General features: G+C 52.5%; 1 protein-coding gene across 3 annotated transcripts; it reads left to right on the top strand.

The window, feature by feature from the left end:
- The first annotated feature begins 3,567 nt into the window (after window positions 1-3,567).
- On the top strand, window positions 3,568-17,175 carry HADHB (hydroxyacyl-CoA dehydrogenase trifunctional multienzyme complex subunit beta). 3 transcript variants are annotated; one of them, XM_079298322.1, is made up of 16 exons: window positions 3,568-3,706; window positions 5,333-5,591; window positions 5,918-5,959; window positions 6,830-6,926; window positions 7,899-7,943; window positions 8,551-8,650; window positions 9,731-9,818; window positions 10,542-10,729; window positions 12,239-12,419; window positions 13,643-13,764; window positions 14,744-14,823; window positions 14,902-14,949; window positions 15,244-15,331; window positions 15,406-15,480; window positions 16,166-16,330; window positions 16,612-17,175. In XM_079298322.1, the coding sequence occupies exons 2-16, from the start codon at window positions 5,525-5,527 to the stop codon at window positions 16,645-16,647; spliced, it is 1,422 nt and encodes a 473-aa protein (XP_079154448.1). In that variant the 5' UTR covers window positions 3,568-3,706; window positions 5,333-5,524; the 3' UTR covers window positions 16,648-17,175. The 3 variants fall into 3 exon arrangements, with proteins under 3 accessions (XP_079154448.1, XP_079154450.1, XP_079154449.1); XM_079298324.1 differs by having other exon boundaries at window positions 3,570-3,694; XM_079298323.1 differs by having other exon boundaries at window positions 3,701-3,780.
- The last annotated feature ends 31 nt before the right edge of the window (window positions 17,176-17,206 follow it).

Below are 17,206 nucleotides of genomic sequence, written 5' to 3'. Positions count from 1 at the left end.
AGTCTGAATTCCAGTAAAAGCCTTAATTCCACACAGCCAAGCAACCAGGGGAAGCTTGTGCTCAACACTGATAAAACCTTCAGGAATGAAACATTCTCAGCAGGGAGAATAAACTGCAAACTGTGTCTGCCCCCAGGCCCATGATGTGGGCTCAGGGCTGCACTTTGGCCTCCTTTCCACCTTGTCTGAGCTGCTGGCAGCAGGGCCTGACCTTTGCTCCCATTCCTGAGCCCAGGATATGCAGTGTGATGCTCTGGGGATGGAAATTCAGTGTCAGCAAGCAGCTCTGGAGTGTGTGTTTGTGTGTCATGTGCCCACAGCAGCATTTTACAAACAAACAAGAGAACTGCTTCCCACTCCTCAGCCATGTTTAATACCCACGTGTGATTGCTTCATCTACAACATTTCCCTAAACTCTTTGTGTGCTCAAGTCAGGCACTTCTGAAAATCAGCACCAACATTCATTTCCCACAAACCAAGTGTGGGCTGACAACAATTCCATTCCTCTGGTGGGAGATGCTGCCCAGCAGAACACCATGCACCTTTCACAGCAATATTTTAACCCAATAAAAGCCATGCAACCCCTTTAAAGAGAATCAAGGGCTGAACTGTCTCCCTGAATTCATTAATTCAATCCTTGCAGCCAGCTGGGATACTGGAAGGTTTCCCTGCCCATGGCAGGGGTGTGCAACAAGATGAGTTTTAAGATCCCTCCCAGCTAAACCAGTTTGACAATCCATGTTTTTTACTCTTTCCTTTCCCATATCAGTTCCCAAACAGATTCCTTCCATGAAAACCTTCAGCCTTCAATTCCACTCTGCCTTTCCACACTCACAAAAAAAATAGATGAAATAGGAAAAAAAAATGAATCAAGGCATGACTGGACAAATCTCACTCCACTTGAATAGAAACTCTTTTGGGAGAGGTGCTGTACCAGTTGGCTAACACTGGAATGAGGTTTCTGCAGCCTGACAATGGTTTAGTTTAAGCCCAGATTATTTGTGGAAAATCTCTTTTGCCAGGAAGCAAAAGCAGCTCCTTGCTCCTGCACATCTGCTTTAGGTGTGGATCCCTCCAGCACTGCAATGGAAATGTGCTAAGACCAGAGCCAGAAAAATCCTCCAAAATGCTGCAGGCAGCAGAAGCTCAGCTTCAGACTTCCAGCATATCCCACCCTTCATTCCAGAATAAAGCCCTGAAAATCACTTCCAGTCTCACTCCAGCTCAAAGACTGGACACCACCACTTCAGGTGCCCCCAGGACTGAGAGAATTCCAGAGAATGGACAGCACCCTCCCCACAGCCCAGCCTGCTCCTTCCCACTTTCTCCTTCCCCTCTTTTACCTCAGCTGCTTCCCTGCCCAGCACTTCCCCTTCCCTCCCTTCCACTCACCAGGATGTGGCACACCACTGGAACTGGGAACAGCCTCCATGGCTGCTGGCTCAAGGAAAAAGCTTTTTTCCAGTGCTGGAGCAGCCCAATCCCCAGCAGGACAGATGGGATGAAGCTCAGGCCACCTGAGCAGGGAGCTGGGAGATGGGAAGCTCCTGGCACACTGAGCTTCCCAACCCTCTGCAGGGACCTGCATGTGGCCCAGCAGGTACAGCCAGCCCTGGAGCTCACCTGGCTGCTCCCTGCCTTTAGGGCTGCCCCAGAGTTTTGCATCACTTTCCTAATGCTTTGCAAGGCAGAACATGGCTATTAATTAATTATGAAAAGTGACAGCGTCCCCAGAGCAGCTCCAGGGCTGTTTGTTGTGAAGAGTTTTAGCAGGCAGAACAAGAATTCCAGGCAGTAAGAGGCTGAGAACTCCCTGGAGTTGCCACAAGTGTCCTCATCAGTGATTGCAGCAATCTGTCACATACAAAGCTGCTCCAAGGCTGCAGGAGCATGGCTGTGATCCCAAAATCATTGAATTGCTCTCACTGGAAAAGTTCTCAGAGCCCTGAGTCCACTCTGAAGCCAGCACTGCTGGGTTTGGGTTTAAATAAAACACAGCTGGATTTTGGGTCAACATCCACACCAGACTCTGAGGCCCTTTAAAGTGCTCAAATATGAGTTTCCAGAACTTCCAGGGCTCCTGGGACTCACTGCCTTGGTAGCCAGGAAGCTCCCAGCCAGCTGTGTGAACAGGCAGGAGAGAGCCACAGCCCTGCCCGAGCTGGGAGGGGACAAGTTTCACACAAAATCACAGAATCACTGAATCCTGGGATGGTTTAGGTGGGAAGGGAGCTCAAAACCCACCCAGTGCCACCCCTACCATGGGGACACCTCCCACTGTCCCCAGTGTCCAGCCTGGCCTTGGGCACTGCCAGGGATCCAGGGGCAGCCACAGCTGCTCTGGGCACCCTGTGCCAGCCCTGCCCACCCTGCCAGGGAACAATTCCTGCCCAGGATCCCACCCATGGGAGCCATTCCCTGGGTCCTGTCCCTCCCTGCCTTGTCCCCAGTCCCTCTGAGCTCTCCTGCAGCCCCTTCAGGCCCTGCCAGGGGCTCTGAGCTCTCCCCAGGCTGAACAATCCCAATTCCCCCAGCCAAGAGGGATTACAGGGATAGCCCTTGCCATGAATACACCTGGAGGGCAGCCACAGGATCCCCAAGGACACGGGGACACCCAGAGCTGGCACTGGGGACAGGCACAAGTGTCAGGGGACAAGGACACTCTCTCCCTGTGGCTCAGCTCACGTGCAGGGACATCCTGAGGTGAATGTGACCCTGTGCAAGGAGTGGCATGGCAGGGTGTCCCCCCTCAGAGACCCCAGGACATGAAGGGACAGACCTTGGGGACCTGCAGGTGTCTGCCAGGCTAAACCCCTGACATGGGGCACAGCCACACACGGGGGCATCTCCCACCCCCCAGCTCCCCCGGGGACCCCCCAGTGCCGGCTCTCATCGAGCTTTCCCCATTTCTCAGAGCCCTTCGGGACACCCCCAAGCCCTGCCACAGCCACAGCAGCAGGAAATCCTCTGTGTCCCCCCCTGTTCCTCATCCTCGCCCGCTTTCCGCCCTCTCGGTGTTTCCCGATCCTTCAGGGCCCCTCGCACCCTCAGTGTCCCCTCCGCCCTCACCTCTCAGCGCCTCCTCACCGTCCCCATTCCCCGCCAGCCCTCAGTGCTCCCCCGACCCTTCACTGTCCCCCTGCCTGTCAGTGCTCCCCCCCTCCCCTCAACGTCCCCTCAGCGCTCCTCCAGTATGTCCGTTCCCCACCCCTCAGCGCTGCCCTCACGCGGGGGACACCGCACGCCGGCCGCTCCCGCTCCCCGCCGTCCCCTGGCTCACCGCGGGGCGCGGTGTGCCTCGTCGGGCCGGCCCTGGCGGCGGCCGGGAGGCGCCCGAGGCTGCCGATAGCCCGCACCGCCGCCGCCATCTTCGCCGAGGTCGAATGAGGGAGAGGCCGCCGGGGGCCTGAGCGCGCCCGCCCCGCCCACACCGCCCCGCCTGTGCTGCCCGCCGCGCTGCCTGCGCATCTCACCGTCTCCAGCACGGTGATAACCGCTGTGTCACAGCTCTTCGCGATGCCCTCGGCTGTTTTCAACCCGCACCGAGCGGGAGCGGAGTGCGGGAGAAGCCGGGGAGAGGCTGCGGACCGGCTGTGGAGGGGGCTGTGCGGATCAGGCGTGCAGTGGGCAGCCCGGAGGGTGGAGGAGGCGCGGGGCCCTTGCTGAGTGGCGGCGCTCGCGGCGGCAGAGACGGGTGAGGGCCGAGGTGAGCGGGGGCAGCGGCCGCGCTGACGGGAGGGGACGGGGCGGTCACCGACTCGCTCCTGGGCTGCGGGAAGGGTGAGAGGAGTCGGGAGTCGGTCCCGGGTAACCGGGTTAGGGGTAGGCGACTCGGGGGTGGAGCAGAGGATCGGGGGTCGGCGCTCGATGCGCGAGGGAAAGATGAAGGGAGTGCGGGGATCGGTCCCAGATGGACGGGACAGCAGTGAGGGGAGCCGGGGGCTCGTTATAGATGGATGGGGAGCAGTGAGGGGAGCCGGGGGCTGGTTTTGGATGGAGGGGGAGCAGTGAGAGGAGCCGGGGGGTCAGTCCTAGATGGATGGGGAGCAGTGAGGGGAGCCGGGGGGTCAGTCCCAGATGGATGGGGAGCAGTGAGGGGAGCCGGGGGGTCAGTCCCAGATGGATGGGGAGCAGTGAGGGGAGCCGGGGGGTCAGTCCCAGATGGATGGGGAGCAGTGAGAGGAGCCGGGGGGTCAGTCCCAGATGGATGGGGAGCAGTGAGAGGAGCCGGGGGGTCAGTCCCGGATGGATGGAGCGGGCTGGGAAACGGTGAGAAGAACCCAGGGGGTCGGTCCCGGGTGGATGAAGCAATTAAGGGGCCGGTCCCGGCTGGGTGAGGGGGTTTTGGGGGCGCCTCAGAGAAACATTTGTGTGTTTGGGGTGTAGCAGGGGGGCGGTGCTGGGTTTGAAATGTCAGGGGAGTGTGGAAACAGGAAGGGAATAATGGCTGTTCACGGAGTTGTGGATTATCCCGAGCTGGAAGAAATCCGGGAGGATCACAGGGTGCAGCTGAGCTGTGGAATCCAGGCAAATCCTGCAGGCTCTGCCCTTGTGATTTGGGGTGCTAGGGGGGCCCTGGCTGATGAAAATGAGGAGGTTTGGGATGTTCTGGGGGGCAGAAGAAGGAGGGAGAAACTTTAGTCAGCTGGGCAGGGAAAATTTAGGGAAAAGCCTCAATCAGGTGTGGGGAGGGAGCTTGGTGGAGAAGGAGGAGCAGGATGCCTTGGAAAGGTTTGGTTTGGGCACCATTGTTGGTAGGAGGAGCCTGGCTCTGGTTTGTGAGCTGGGAGTGGAGGAATGCTGCAGCTGGGAGGTGTCAAGGGGCTGACTGGCAGCTTGTGCTGAGTTTTGGGAGATGTAGAGGGCTGGGTTTGGGACTGTGGGTGCTCCTGTGGCCCTCCATGGAAAAACTTTGTGCTTGAGAGAGAAAGTGCTGGGATTTGAACCCCCAAATTGTGACAGAGGGAGATGAACTTTAGCATGGATCAACCAAAGAGCTGGGAGAGCCATCCTGAGCCCTGGGCAATAACACCTGCAAATGAGGGTTTGTTTATAGGGAAACACGATTTGGGAATGAGCTTTGGGGAAGCTGCAGAGAGATTTTTGGGGGTGAAGGACATGAACTGGCTCTGTTTGCCTCGGGGATGCACAGCAGAAGTTCCTCAGGCTGGCAGCAGGGGTTAACAGGGGGCAGGGGTGCCAAGGACACTGCATCAGGAGGTGCTGCTGGCAGCAGGGCTGCCTGGGCACTGGGACAATTTTCCAGTGGGAAAGTGGTGGAGCAGTTCCTGGGAGGGAATTGAGAAGCTCACTGGGCACTATTTATTCACAGCCACATCCACAAGCCAGGCTCCTCCTGCTCGGACTCTGCCTGGTGGGAGGTGATTCCCTGTGCTGCTGCTGCTGCCCTTGGGGTGTCTGCCCCTCACTTCCTGGCTCTGTGTGAGGCAGGCAGGTCACTTCCCTTGGGATTGCTCCATACAGAGCAGCTTGGACTGAGCCCAGCCTCTCCCTAGACTCCAGAATGAGTTCCATGCTGAGCTCTGCCCTGCGGAGCCTCCCCGTGTCCTCAGCCTGGGCTGCTGGGGCCTGTGAGTACCTTTGGCTTTCACTGGTTGGACTGCTGGGTTTGGAGTGGATGCTGGGTCTCAATTGCCCTGTTCTCACCTTTAAAATGCTGAGAATGTTTGTTTTTTAATCCCTAATTATGTTGTTGCTTTGTTTGTCTCTCCTCCTCATCGTATGGGGAGGAGTCTTGAGTTAACAGCAAGTGTGTCAAGTTTCTGAACAGAATAAACCACCCAATATCCCAGAGGTGTCTTGCAGTGACATTATTTGCTTTTTTTAACCCTTCTTGCAGAGATTAGAACTGTTCTTGACATTTTTTTGTCATTTTTCTCCCTTTGTTGTTTTCCAGTTGCTCGATCGTTCAGCTGCTCCTCACAGTTCCAAGCTCAAGGTAAGGGGAAAACCTCAGGAATCAGTGGGTCTGTGGTGAGGGGAAAACCTCAGGAATCAGTGGATCTGTGCTAGACAATGCTCTTTTGGAAGCTGCCTCCCTTTCCCAGAGTCTTGTTCCACTTAAATCTTAGCAATGGTGCAGAATGCAGAGTGTTTCAGGTGTTCCTGAAAAGCTGCAAGCAAGAAAATCTTCAGGCAAACCAGTGTTTGCAGCAGAGTTCTCTTATTCTCTGAGTGGCCTGGCTCCAGCAGCCATTCCCAGTCTGCCTCTGGTTCCCAGCAGCCATTCCCAGTTTTAGTCACAGTCCACAGTGAGTGGTTGGGGTGATCCATGCTCTGGGTTCACTGTGGGGGTTGCTCAGGTGACTCATGCTTTGGGATTTTTGGGAACAGGCCTGGACAGCAGCTCCCCATCATCCCCTGAGCTTTGGGAAGAGCCTGAAGGAATCTCCAGACAGTGCTGGAGTTTCATCCTGGCACTGGCCTGTGCAGTGATGCAGGATCATGATATCCCTTGTCTTGAGCCTCTCTCATTGGGGAGAGAATTTCTTCCCATTAGAAAGAAATTCTTGTTTGTGAGGCTGCTGAGGCACAGGCCCCATCCCTGGAAGTGTTCCAGGCCTGGCTGGATGGAGCTTGGAGCAACTTGGGACAGTGGGAGGTGTCCCTGCCATGGCTGGGGGTGGCACTGGATGAGATTTAAGGGTCCTTCCCACCCAAACCATTCCATGATTCCAACTCTGGTGTCCTACCTTCCCTTTCACTTATGCACTAAGAAGAGGACAATCTGCTTTATTTTCTAGACATTTTTGCAGGATCTAGATAAAAATTGCTGATATTCTTGTCACCATCACTTCTCTTTTCACAGCTCAGGCCAAGAGTAAGAAGACCTTGGGTAAAACTGGGGTGAAGAATGTGGTGGTGGTGGAGGGTGTCCGCATTCCCTTCCTGCAGTCTGGCACCTCGTGAGTATCACACAGGAGTCAAACACACAAAACATCCCCTGACTTGGGGAATCCTCAGCTCTTCCTGTGAAAAACCTCACTTGTTCATTTTAATGGAGTTGTTCTTGGTAATAAAGGCTCAGGAGGTGCCCTGAGTTGGGCTGCTGCAGTTATTCCAGTTTATTTAGTGCAAAAGTGTGGTTTGAAGTGTGTAGGAATTCTGGGAAGAGTAAGGATTTGTGGAGCAGGTCTGGAGGAAACACTAGGAGAATCTATAGAAGATGAAGCAATAAGTTTCACAAAACTGGCAGGACAGGGGCCAAGAATCTGCTCTGGGCTCTTCCTGCTGGGTTGTTGTGCCACCAAGTGCACAGCTGAGCTAGAGCCACACCTGACTGTCAGGGTGGAGAAGGGATTTCTTTATCTGATCCCTGCTGCTTTTCTGTGGGTTTAGTGCAGTGATTGGAGCCAGCCTGGGAGAGCTGGGGGGGCTCAGGGGAGAGGAGAAGGGTCCAGGGAGAGCTCAGAGCCCCTGGCAGGGCCTGAAGGGGCTGCAGGAGAGCTCAGAGGGACTGGGGACAAGGCAGGGAGGGACAGGACCCAGGGAATGGCTCCCATGGGTGGGATCCTGGGCAGGAATTGTTCCCTGGCAGGGTGGGCAGGGCTGGCACAGGGTGCCCAGAGCAGCTGTGGCTGCCCCTGGATCCCTGGCAGTGCCCAAGGCCAGGCTGGACACTGGGAGCAGCTGGGACAGGGGGAGGTGTCCCCATGGCAGGGGTGGCACTGGATGAAATTTAGTGTCTCTTCCACCCCAAACCAACCTGTGATTCCTTGAAGTGTTTGCTCAGAAGCACAGTGGAACATTTCTGGTCCATCCCCTGTTCTTGCTGCTCCTCTGTTGTCACAGCAGAGTTCTGTCCTGATTTCTATGCTGAGAATTCTACACTAATTCCTCACACCTCTGAGTTTCTTCCTTTTCTCTTCACCTTCCAGGTATGCTGATCTGATGCCACATGACCTAGCCAGAGCAGCACTGCAGTAAGTAAACAGAACACTGGAAGGGCTCAAAATTCTTGTTAAACTGCTGAGATTTCAGGGTTGCAGAGCCAAGGCTTGGCTCTGAATAGCTCAGGTGCTTTATTTTTCCTGGCCTCTCTCCTTTAAGTGGATGACTTTCAGTAGATTTGTTTCAAAGAGATGGTGGTGGTGACAAATTGTAGTGAATTTGATTCCCAGCTGTAGTTTTCCAGACACAGAGATCAGATCAAAGCTGCTGTTGAGGTGTGCTCACATCTGGTGGAGAAAACAGCCTGGGCAACACAGAGGAAATTAAATGACAACAAAGATAATGAGCTAATTCTGTAACCTTTCTGTTCTGAGGGTCATGAGCAGTGGGTTTGTTTGGAGAGTAAAGTAATTGCTTTAATGAAGTTTTATAATGATTTGTAGTGAAATTATCACCAGGATTATTTGCAGCCCATAATCACCTACACTGCCCACGTGCACATGAGATTTCTCCTGAGGTGGGGACAGAAGCTGAGGCTCTGTTGTTGCCTTGTTCTCCATTCCAGCTGTCAGAAACAGGATGTTGGAGAGTTTTTTATTGATGTGATATAAATTCTTTTTGTTTTAATCCTCTCCTCAGGGGCCTGCTGACCCGGACCAGTGTCCCAAGGGATGTTGTTGATTACATTGTTTATGGCACAGTTATCCAGGAGGTGAAAACCAGTAATGTTGCTAGAGAGGTGGGTCCTGTGCAGCTTTTCCCTGGGGCTCTGATTTCTGCAACTGCTCTGAAGCAAATCCTTGCTAAATATGGATTCCCAGTATTATTGTTTGTTTATACATGATTTGAGAGTATGAAATAGTTGTCTGTTAAATGAATTCCTTAAACTACAAGAAAAATTATTTTGTGATTCTCTGCTTCCAGAAATCTGCCAGAGTTTCCATCTAGCATAATTTTTTACCATATTTTCACATTTCAATGCTGTGAAGCCTCTGCCTGACTCTTCCCTGCAAGGGGAGGTTTTGTTGAGGATTGCTGCTCCTTTGGAGGAGCAGAGTGAGCTGTGAGAATTTGCTTTGTTGTGGTATTTATTCATTTATTTGAGTTGGATCCTCAGACACACCATCCACAGGATTTGAAGCAGAGCAGCTTTGGAACCTTTGTTCCAACAGCCAGAAAACACAATTCCTGCATTATCCCCAGAGCCTCTGGAGTCATGTGAGAGGCAGACTTTGCTAACCTGCAGCCTCTGCTGTGCTCTGCACCTGGATAAATGCATGATGTAACCTGGGCTCCCTGTGCAGCCTCAGCCTCGTGAGTGCAGGGCCTGCCTTTGGTCACCTGCCAGTCAGATGGGCCTGCAGGGTAATTTTAACTTGGGAACAACTGCTGAACTTTCAACTAGTTGGCCACATCCCAAGTAGGGAAGGTCTCTGGGCTGCTCAGATGAGTCACTGCTCTGCAGTTTGCTGCTCCCTTGTGCTGAGTCTAAGTCACCCCTTTCACACATTGCCTTTGCCAGTGAGGTGAAGCAAAAATGATGCTGAGTAGTTGGAGCCTCTTTTGATGTGTTTTTTTTAAATGTGAGGGGTGTGATTAGTTTGTCTCTTTATTAAAAAATGTGGAGGGGGCAGTGATTGTTCTCAGTTCAGCCATGACCAGCAGCCTCAGCTCCTGCTCCCCAGTCTGGGGAGGGGAAGAGCTGCTGCCATAATGAACTGGATGAGATTCTTCAGCTCCACCTGGCAAGGTGTGCTGGGCAGGGGCAGCTCTGGCCTGGGGGCAGGTTTAGGTTTAACAGCCACTCTTGTTGTTGTAGGCTGCCTTGGGAGCAGGGTTCTCTGACAAAACTCCAGCCCACACCGTCACCATGGCCTGCATTTCCTCAAACCAGGCCATGACCACAGGTATGGGGGCAGGAAGGACAAGCTGGGGGGTTCACAGGGAGCTTGGGAATTCTTTCACTGCCTTTATTCAACTTGCACTGCTTGTGAATGTAAAAAGCCAACTGAAGAAATGCTGGAATGGAAGGAAAATGGAGTTATTTAGAAAAGGAGGGACTTTGTGGCTCTGCCCAACTCCCTGCCAGGAGGGGACAGCCAGGGGTGGGACAGGACAAGGGAAATGGGCTCAGGCTGGGCCAGGGCAGGCTCAGCTTGGACAGCAGCAGGAATTTCTCCATGGAAAGGGTGCTCAGGCCTTGGCAGGGGCTGCCCAGGGAGCTTTGGGGTGCCCATCCCTGGGGGTGCATGTGGCACTCAGGGCTCTGGGATGGGACTGGATGGGCTGGGAGGGATTTTCCAGCCTCAGGGATTCTGTGGAAGTTTTTTAGCCAAAGCAAAATACAACATGAACAGACATGAATGTCTGCTGTAGGCTTGCAGCAGCATCTCTGCCCAGTGTCTGTGTTTATTTGGGAGGTCAAGACTGACTGAGAAGGAGCAACTTCTTATCTCTGTCTTCACCTGAGCAGGGTTAAAAAATGGAAACACAGCTCCAACCGCCGGGGCTGTGTGACAAGGACAAATGGCAGCCAAGTGTCAGCAGCTGCTGTTGTGTCACATGAGGGGCTGGAGCAGGGCTGTGGCAGGGCTCAGTGTCCCTGCTCTGGCAGTGTCCCTGTCCCACAGGTGTGGGGATGATTGCAGCTGGCCAGTGTGACGTGGTGGTGGCCGGTGGTGTGGAGCTCATGTCGGACGTGCCCATCCGCCACAGCAGGAAGATGAGGAAGACCATGCTGACCCTGAACAGAGCCAAGACCCTGGGCCAGAAGCTCTCCCTCATTTCCAAAATTCGACCTGACTATTTTGCTCCTGAGGTATTTTTTTGTTTTTCAGGTATTTAGGTGTTTAAAAGGTGTGAACAGGTAATTTTTTTTTTTGCCTCGGTGGAGAGGATTTGTGATGGGTCAGGTGGCTCCTGAGGTTCACCATAAATCATCTCTCTCCTCTCCTTTTGGGTTCAAACACTAATTAATGCATCTCACAGCATTTGGGACTCTGCTTTTTCTTCCCACATGTAAACCCAACTTGGTGCAAAACCTTCTGCAACTCCTGGACAAACTTTGCTGCACATGACAGAACTAGGAGTTTTTTCCCCCATAAATATAAAATTTATTCTGAAGTGTCAGAAGAATTCTAGGGTCAGAGGAATTTTACTAGATAATAGAAGTAACCCCTTTAGTATTAGGCAGGAATATATGAATTTAATTAATGCATCTTAAATATGCCCTATGATTCCTGTTCCTGGCCAAACCCTGCCAGGGGCTGGATGTGTTCAGCTCCCCTGAAGAGCATCCACAGATGTCAGGAGCAGAGTGAACCACTGCTCTGTCCTGGAATGGAAAGGGGCAGCAGTTCCCTCCTTCCCACCCTGAGCTCTTCACAAGGAAACTGTATCCATGTCATTGCCTTTAGCGTGAGTGCAGGTCAAATGTGGCAGAGCTGACATCCCAAATCCACATAAGATAGGAAAATTTCAGACTTGAATGAATGCAGGGATTTCCTGTGGAAGAGCTAAAACTAAGCCAAAATCACCTCTGGGCTCTGCTTTTGGATGAGGAGGTGTCTGACAGGAGGTTTGAGGTCCCAGGATGTGGTGTTTGAGCTGAACCCAAAAGTTCTGCTCACCCTTTGTCATGGATTCCCTGTTAAATGCACAGGCAGCTGCTCTCACAGCTCTGTGATGCAGAGAACACAGTTCTGCAATCCCTGGAGTAAACAGCAGCCTGGCCCTCTTTTTTTTTTATTTTTTTCCAAAATCTTGGAAAGGGAAGGTTTCTCTGACACCTTTTGGTTGCTGTGTGTTAATTGTGTAGCTCTGAATTAACAAAGGGCCTCCCTCTGATGTGGGGCTCATCCCTATGTGCTCCCAGGAGGGTTTTGGTTTTTTTTTTTTTTCAAACCTGTGCTTATTTTCCTTCCATGCCTGCAGCTCCTAGCTCTCCACCACTGAGATCATGGGTCACTCTGCCTTAACTCTCTGACTGGAGGGAACAGGGACAGGAAAGGGAAAATGGGCTCAGGGCAGGCTCAGGTTGGACATCAGCAGGAATTTCTCCATGGAAAGGCTGGAGTGTGACTCTGAGGCTCAGCTCTGTGTGCTCCCAGGAGGTTTTTCTTAACCTGTACTGACTTTTCCTCCCTGGCTGCAGTCTGTGTACTCCCAGAAGGGTTTTTTTAACCTGTGCTCATCTCTCCCTCTCTGCAGCTGCCAGCTGTGGCAGAGTTCTCCACCAGTGAGACCATGGGGCACTCTGACTGTGGGGCTCATCTCTGTGTGCTCCTAGGAGTTTTTTTGACCTGTGCTCATCTCTCCTTGCCTGCAGCTGCCAGCTGTGGCAGAGTTCTCCACCAGTGAGACCATGGGGCACTCTGCTGACCGCCTGGCCGCCGCCTTCGGCGTGTCCCGCCTGGAGCAGGACGAGTACGCGCTGCGCTCCCACTCGCTGGCCAAGAAAGCCCAGGATGAGGGGCTGCTGCAGGATGTGGTGCCCTTCAAAGTGCCAGGTGACAGTGCCACTGGGCCACAGCCAGCACTGCTCACTGCTGGCAGCAGTTTTGGGGGGTTGGGGTGGGTTTTAGCAGGGTGTGTTTGTCCCTGGCAAGATGCCGGTGGAGGGTTTTGTTTGTAAAAGGGAGTAAAGGGGGTATCTGAATGTGTGATCACCCAGTGCCAGCTCTGACACCTCTCACTGTCCCAGCCTGCTCCAAGCCCCATCTGACCTGGCCTTGGACACTCCCAGGGACAGCCACAGCTTCTCTGGGAGTTCCATCCCAGCCCTTCCTCACCTTCCCAGGGAATAATTCCTTCCCAATATCCCACCTAACCCTTCCCTCTGTCATGTTACCCCCCTCTGTCATATCTTTATATATCTAAATTCTTTCTTGCCCACCTCACATCTGTGATAATGAAGTGACAGAGCAAGGAAAAGCAGGACAGTTGGACATGGAATCCCCTTGCTTTTCTACCAGGCAAGAGAAAAACCACCTTTACACCCTGGAATATCAACAACACCAAACCAAACCAAATCCCAGCCTGGTAACTCAGGTGCTGCATGGGAAGAGCTGGCATGTGGCAGGTTCCAGTTCACCACACTCCTCACTGGGAGGTGAAACAGTTTTGGGAGAACCTTTGAGCTGTCCTGGTGTCCCCCTCACCCCCCTAGGAGCCAGAATTTGCTGCAATACCTGTTCATTTGGGAGCTCTAATTGGCATCCTGGAGAAATTCCCCTTGTAGATCCATGATTCCATGTGATCTTTATTATACAATTGGATTTTTTTTTTTTTAACAAGCTTATTTAGCAGTTAGCATAGTTGTAGATGGATATATTTGGGTTTTACCAGTGTTCTTTATGCCTCAAACTCAGCACATAAATGTAAACTGATTTAAACCCAGTTCTCCATTTAGGCTTTTTAACCTAAGTTTAAATTCTTTTCTCACCTGGATTTCCCATGTGCTAATTTTTCCTTCCACTAAACAGATGGCAGCACTTTGTTTTTGCTGTCTTCTGAGGAAAAATGAAGTACTTCAATTTTTAAGAGCTATTTTAAGCCACATTAAGCATCCTGATGCCACAAACACATTTTCCTTTTTTCCCTCTTCACGCTTGTCCTTAACCTTACAATTTTCTGTTTTTTTTTTTTTTTTTCCCCTCCTGCATTCTTGATGATGAAATCCTTGTACATTGCTGATTTTTGTAGTTTACATGTACTTTTTTCCCTCCACCAGGCAAAGACACAGTCACCAAGGATAATGGGATCCGTCCATCCTCCTTGGAGCAGATGGGAAAACTGAAACCAGCATTTGTCAAACCCTATGGAACAGTCACAGCAGCCAACTCCTCCTTCCTGGTAATTCCTGTTCCCAGCACTGGCAGCCACAGGGGAGAGCTGTCCCCATGACCCTCTGCCTCCCTTAGCTGGTATAATCTGGGAAATAAGTTTTTAATATTATCTGTTTCCAGATTTTCCAGAGTTATTTTGGAATTCAGTTGTAATCTGCTGAATTTGGATATTGTTTATATAATATATAAAAAAATATGTACAAAATATGGCAAAAATCCACATTCTGAATTAGATTTGTACTGTTTAATACAAGATAGTGCAATCAGAATATCCAGCCAATATTGTCCAATTAGAGGAGCAGTTAATTAACTTCCCACTGGCTTCTGCCCCATGGGAGCTCTCCCCATCTCCTCCCCTACCTTTATCATGTGCAAAATAAAAATCCCTGGAGAAGTAACAGGCAAGACTAAACAATATTTTAGGACTGCATCAATAAGAGTTTGTTTACTGTAGGAAAGAAAGCTGGAGAAGTACTGAAGTTACACCTGAACATTTCATATTCTACAAAGCCACAAATCCATGAAGAATCCATAAAATATAAGAACTTGGAGCAGCCTGGGTTAGTGGGAGGTGTCCCTGCCCATGGCAGGGATGAGGTTTAAGGTTCCTTCCAGCCCAAACTGCTCCATGATTTGATGTGCCAAACCCACAATGCTCATTTTTTTCATGTGATTTCTGGAATTATTCTCACTTTTGAGATGGAGCTGGAAGGCCAGCTGAGTGTTTGGGATGGCCAGCTTGTCCCAGGCCTAGCAGGGCTGTCCTGGGTGCAAGAAGGGGGAATTGTGCCTGTGGGCTGTAAGGAAATGCTGCCACCATTACTGATCACCCACCCTGCAGCCACTCCATCCTTTGGCCCCTCTCTTGGTGGGGTGTCTGGGGGCTGCTCAGAGCTCTCTCTGGGGGCTGTGGGGCTCCTTGTGTGCAGCTCCCTCACCCTCCTCACCCTCCTCACCCTCCCTCTGCTTTCTCCTGCCTGTTCCAGACTGATGGAGCCTCGGCCATGCTGATCATGTCTGAGGAGAAGGCCCTGGCCATGGGATACAAACCAAAGGCCTACCTGAGGTAGGAGGGGCTGCTCCAGTGGCCTCTGCTCCTGCTTCCTTCTCCTCTCCCAGCACTGACAGCCCTTTTCCTGCACAGGGATTTCGTGTACGTGTCCCAGGATCCCAAGGACCAGCTGCTGCTGGGGTAGGTGGAGATGGGGAGCATCCCCCCACAGCCTCTGCTCCCTCAACAGCCTTCTCTTGCCACGGGGTGGTTTTGGGAAGATGTGGCATCTCTTCAGGCCTTCAGGATATGGGAGGGCAAGAACACCTCAAGCATTGCTGGGGCACCTCAGAATAATTCTGGGGGCTGTGCTTGCCTTGGAGAGGGATGGGCAGAGCTGGGCCACGAGCCCAGAGAGAAAGATGTGACTGGAGGAAGGGGGATGATGCTGACAGGGAGCACAGGTGCAAGATTTGTGTTTCTTTCCTCCTTCAGCCCCACCTATGCCACTCCCAAAGTGCTGGAGAAGGCTGGGCTCAGCCTGAGTGACATCGATGTCTTTGAGTTCCACGAGGCTTTTGCTGTAAGTGCTCTAAACCTGGGGTGGTTCCCTGGAGCCTTGGGTCATTACCAATGTCACCCTCTCCTCCCCTGCAGGGGCAGATCCTGGCTAACCTGAAAGCCATGGATTCAGATTGGTTTGCACAGAACTACATGGGCAGGAAGTCAAAGGTAAGGCACAGTCAGGACATTTTCCTCCTTGTCCTGCCCCTCCAGGCCCTTTGTCCCCTCTCCAGCTCTCCTGCAGCCCCTTCAGGCCCTGCCAGGGGCTCTGAGCTCTCCCTGGACCCTTCTCCTCTCCCCTGAGCCCCCCCAGCTCTCCCAGGCTGGCTCCAGAGCAGAGGGGCTCCAGCCCTGCAGCAGCTCTGTGGCCTCATCTGGATCCACTTTTCTCTCCAGTTCAGTTAAACTTTGGGGTTCCTGGGCTTCCTCCTGGCAGCAGCTGGGCTCTGGCTCTGTCCTGTGAGGAGCAGTGATGCTCCTTGAGCTGGGGTTAGCAAGTCCCAGTTGATGGAGTTTCTTTGGGATGCTATTCCCGTTGTCAGCAGGAGGTGGAGATCCAGAGCCACGATCCTCCAAGAGGAGGGAATTAGGAGCAGTGTGAGGGCTCAGTCCTTGCACAGTGCTGGGCTTCCCTGAGGGGCTGCAGCTGAGGCAGGAACTCCTTTGGGGTGATTTTATCCCCTCATCACCCACCTGGATGTGACATCCTGTAGGTTTGGTGTTGGGATTTGGTGGCATGACCCCTTTCCAGCCAGTATAATAATATATGAGGATATATAATATAATATAAAGATGTATAATATAATATGAGGATGGGATGTGTCCCTCAGCATGTTCCTCTGTGTCCCTGCAGGTTGGAGCTCCTCCCCTGGACAAATTCAACACCTGGGGGGGCTCCCTGTCCCTGGGCCACCCCTTTGGGGCCACTGGCTGTCGCCTGGTGATCACTGCTGCCCACAGGCTGAAGAAGGAGGGGGGACAGTATGGCCTGGTGGCTGCCTGTGCTGCAGGAGGGCAGGTAATGGTACAGGGCTGATCCTGCTGCAATCCTGTCTGGTTACCCCAGATCTGGGTGTTCAGAGCTGCCCCAGCACTGGAGGTGCCCCAGCAGTGCCAGCACAGGGGACAGGCACTGCCCTGGCCCTGCTGCCACCCCAGAGCTGGCACAGCCCAGGGGCCTCTTGCCCACCTGAGCTCATGTCCAGCTCCTGTGGCTCATGTTCTTGATGCTGTGTCTGTAATTAGTCTCATCTCTGTTAATGAGCCATTCCTGTAATGTTTTGTCTCTCTCTGTTCCAGGGACACGCCATGATTGTGGAGCTTTACCCCCAGTAACAGCCCTGGGATTGTTGTGCCTCATCCTGTGCCTGGCAATGCCATTTCAATGCACTAATAAATCCTACACCCAATCCTTCTTGGAGGGGGCATTTGTGGCCTTTATCAATCCCTTGTAGCTACTCAGCCAGTAATTTTTATCTAATGAGCACGCTCTATTCCACTTCCAGGAGAGGAGCAGTCAACGTGGCTCTGAGTCTCTGCAGGCTCCTTGTCACTGTCTGATCCCTCTGCTAACTCTTCAGGATTTCTCCCACTGGGGAACAAAGATTATTATTCCAAAGCTCTCTATGGGGAATAAAGTTTGGAGATGAGGAGAAGGTGAAGCAGTGGAAGTGGGTGGGCTGAGAGGGGAGGTAATGCTGTAGGGAGGAGCAGATTTTTGGGGCAGCAGATTCAGTCCCAGGGGCTGAGCTGGGCTCTGAGGGGGCAGTTTGCTCCATGCTGTCCAAATACTGTTGGAATGAGCAAATTGCATCTGACAAATGAATGTTGCTGATGGAACTGCAATAAATTCAGACAAAAACCCAGTTCTGGCTGTTTTCTTTCCCTCCCTTCA

This window comes from Erithacus rubecula (genome assembly GCF_903797595.1).
Source record: "Erithacus rubecula genome assembly, chromosome: 2".
Classification (NCBI taxonomy): Eukaryota; Metazoa; Chordata; class Aves; order Passeriformes; family Muscicapidae; genus Erithacus; species Erithacus rubecula.
Note: the sequence above shows the minus strand (reverse complement) of the source record. Positions and strands in the feature narration are given on the sequence as shown.

Excerpts from the sequence above, each read along its gene's own strand:
- HADHB (XM_079298322.1), top strand. The coding sequence starts at position 5,525 with ATGAGTTCCATGCTGAGCTCTGCCCTGCGGAGCCTCCCCGTGTCCTCA. Across the intron at positions 15,332-15,405 it reads AGTTCCACGAGGCTTTTGCT|GGGCAGATCCTGGCTAACCT; the intron begins GTAAGTGCTCTA and ends CCTCCCCTGCAG. Across the intron at positions 16,331-16,611 it reads CCTGTGCTGCAGGAGGGCAG|GGACACGCCATGATTGTGGA; the intron begins GTAATGGTACAG and ends TCTCTGTTCCAG.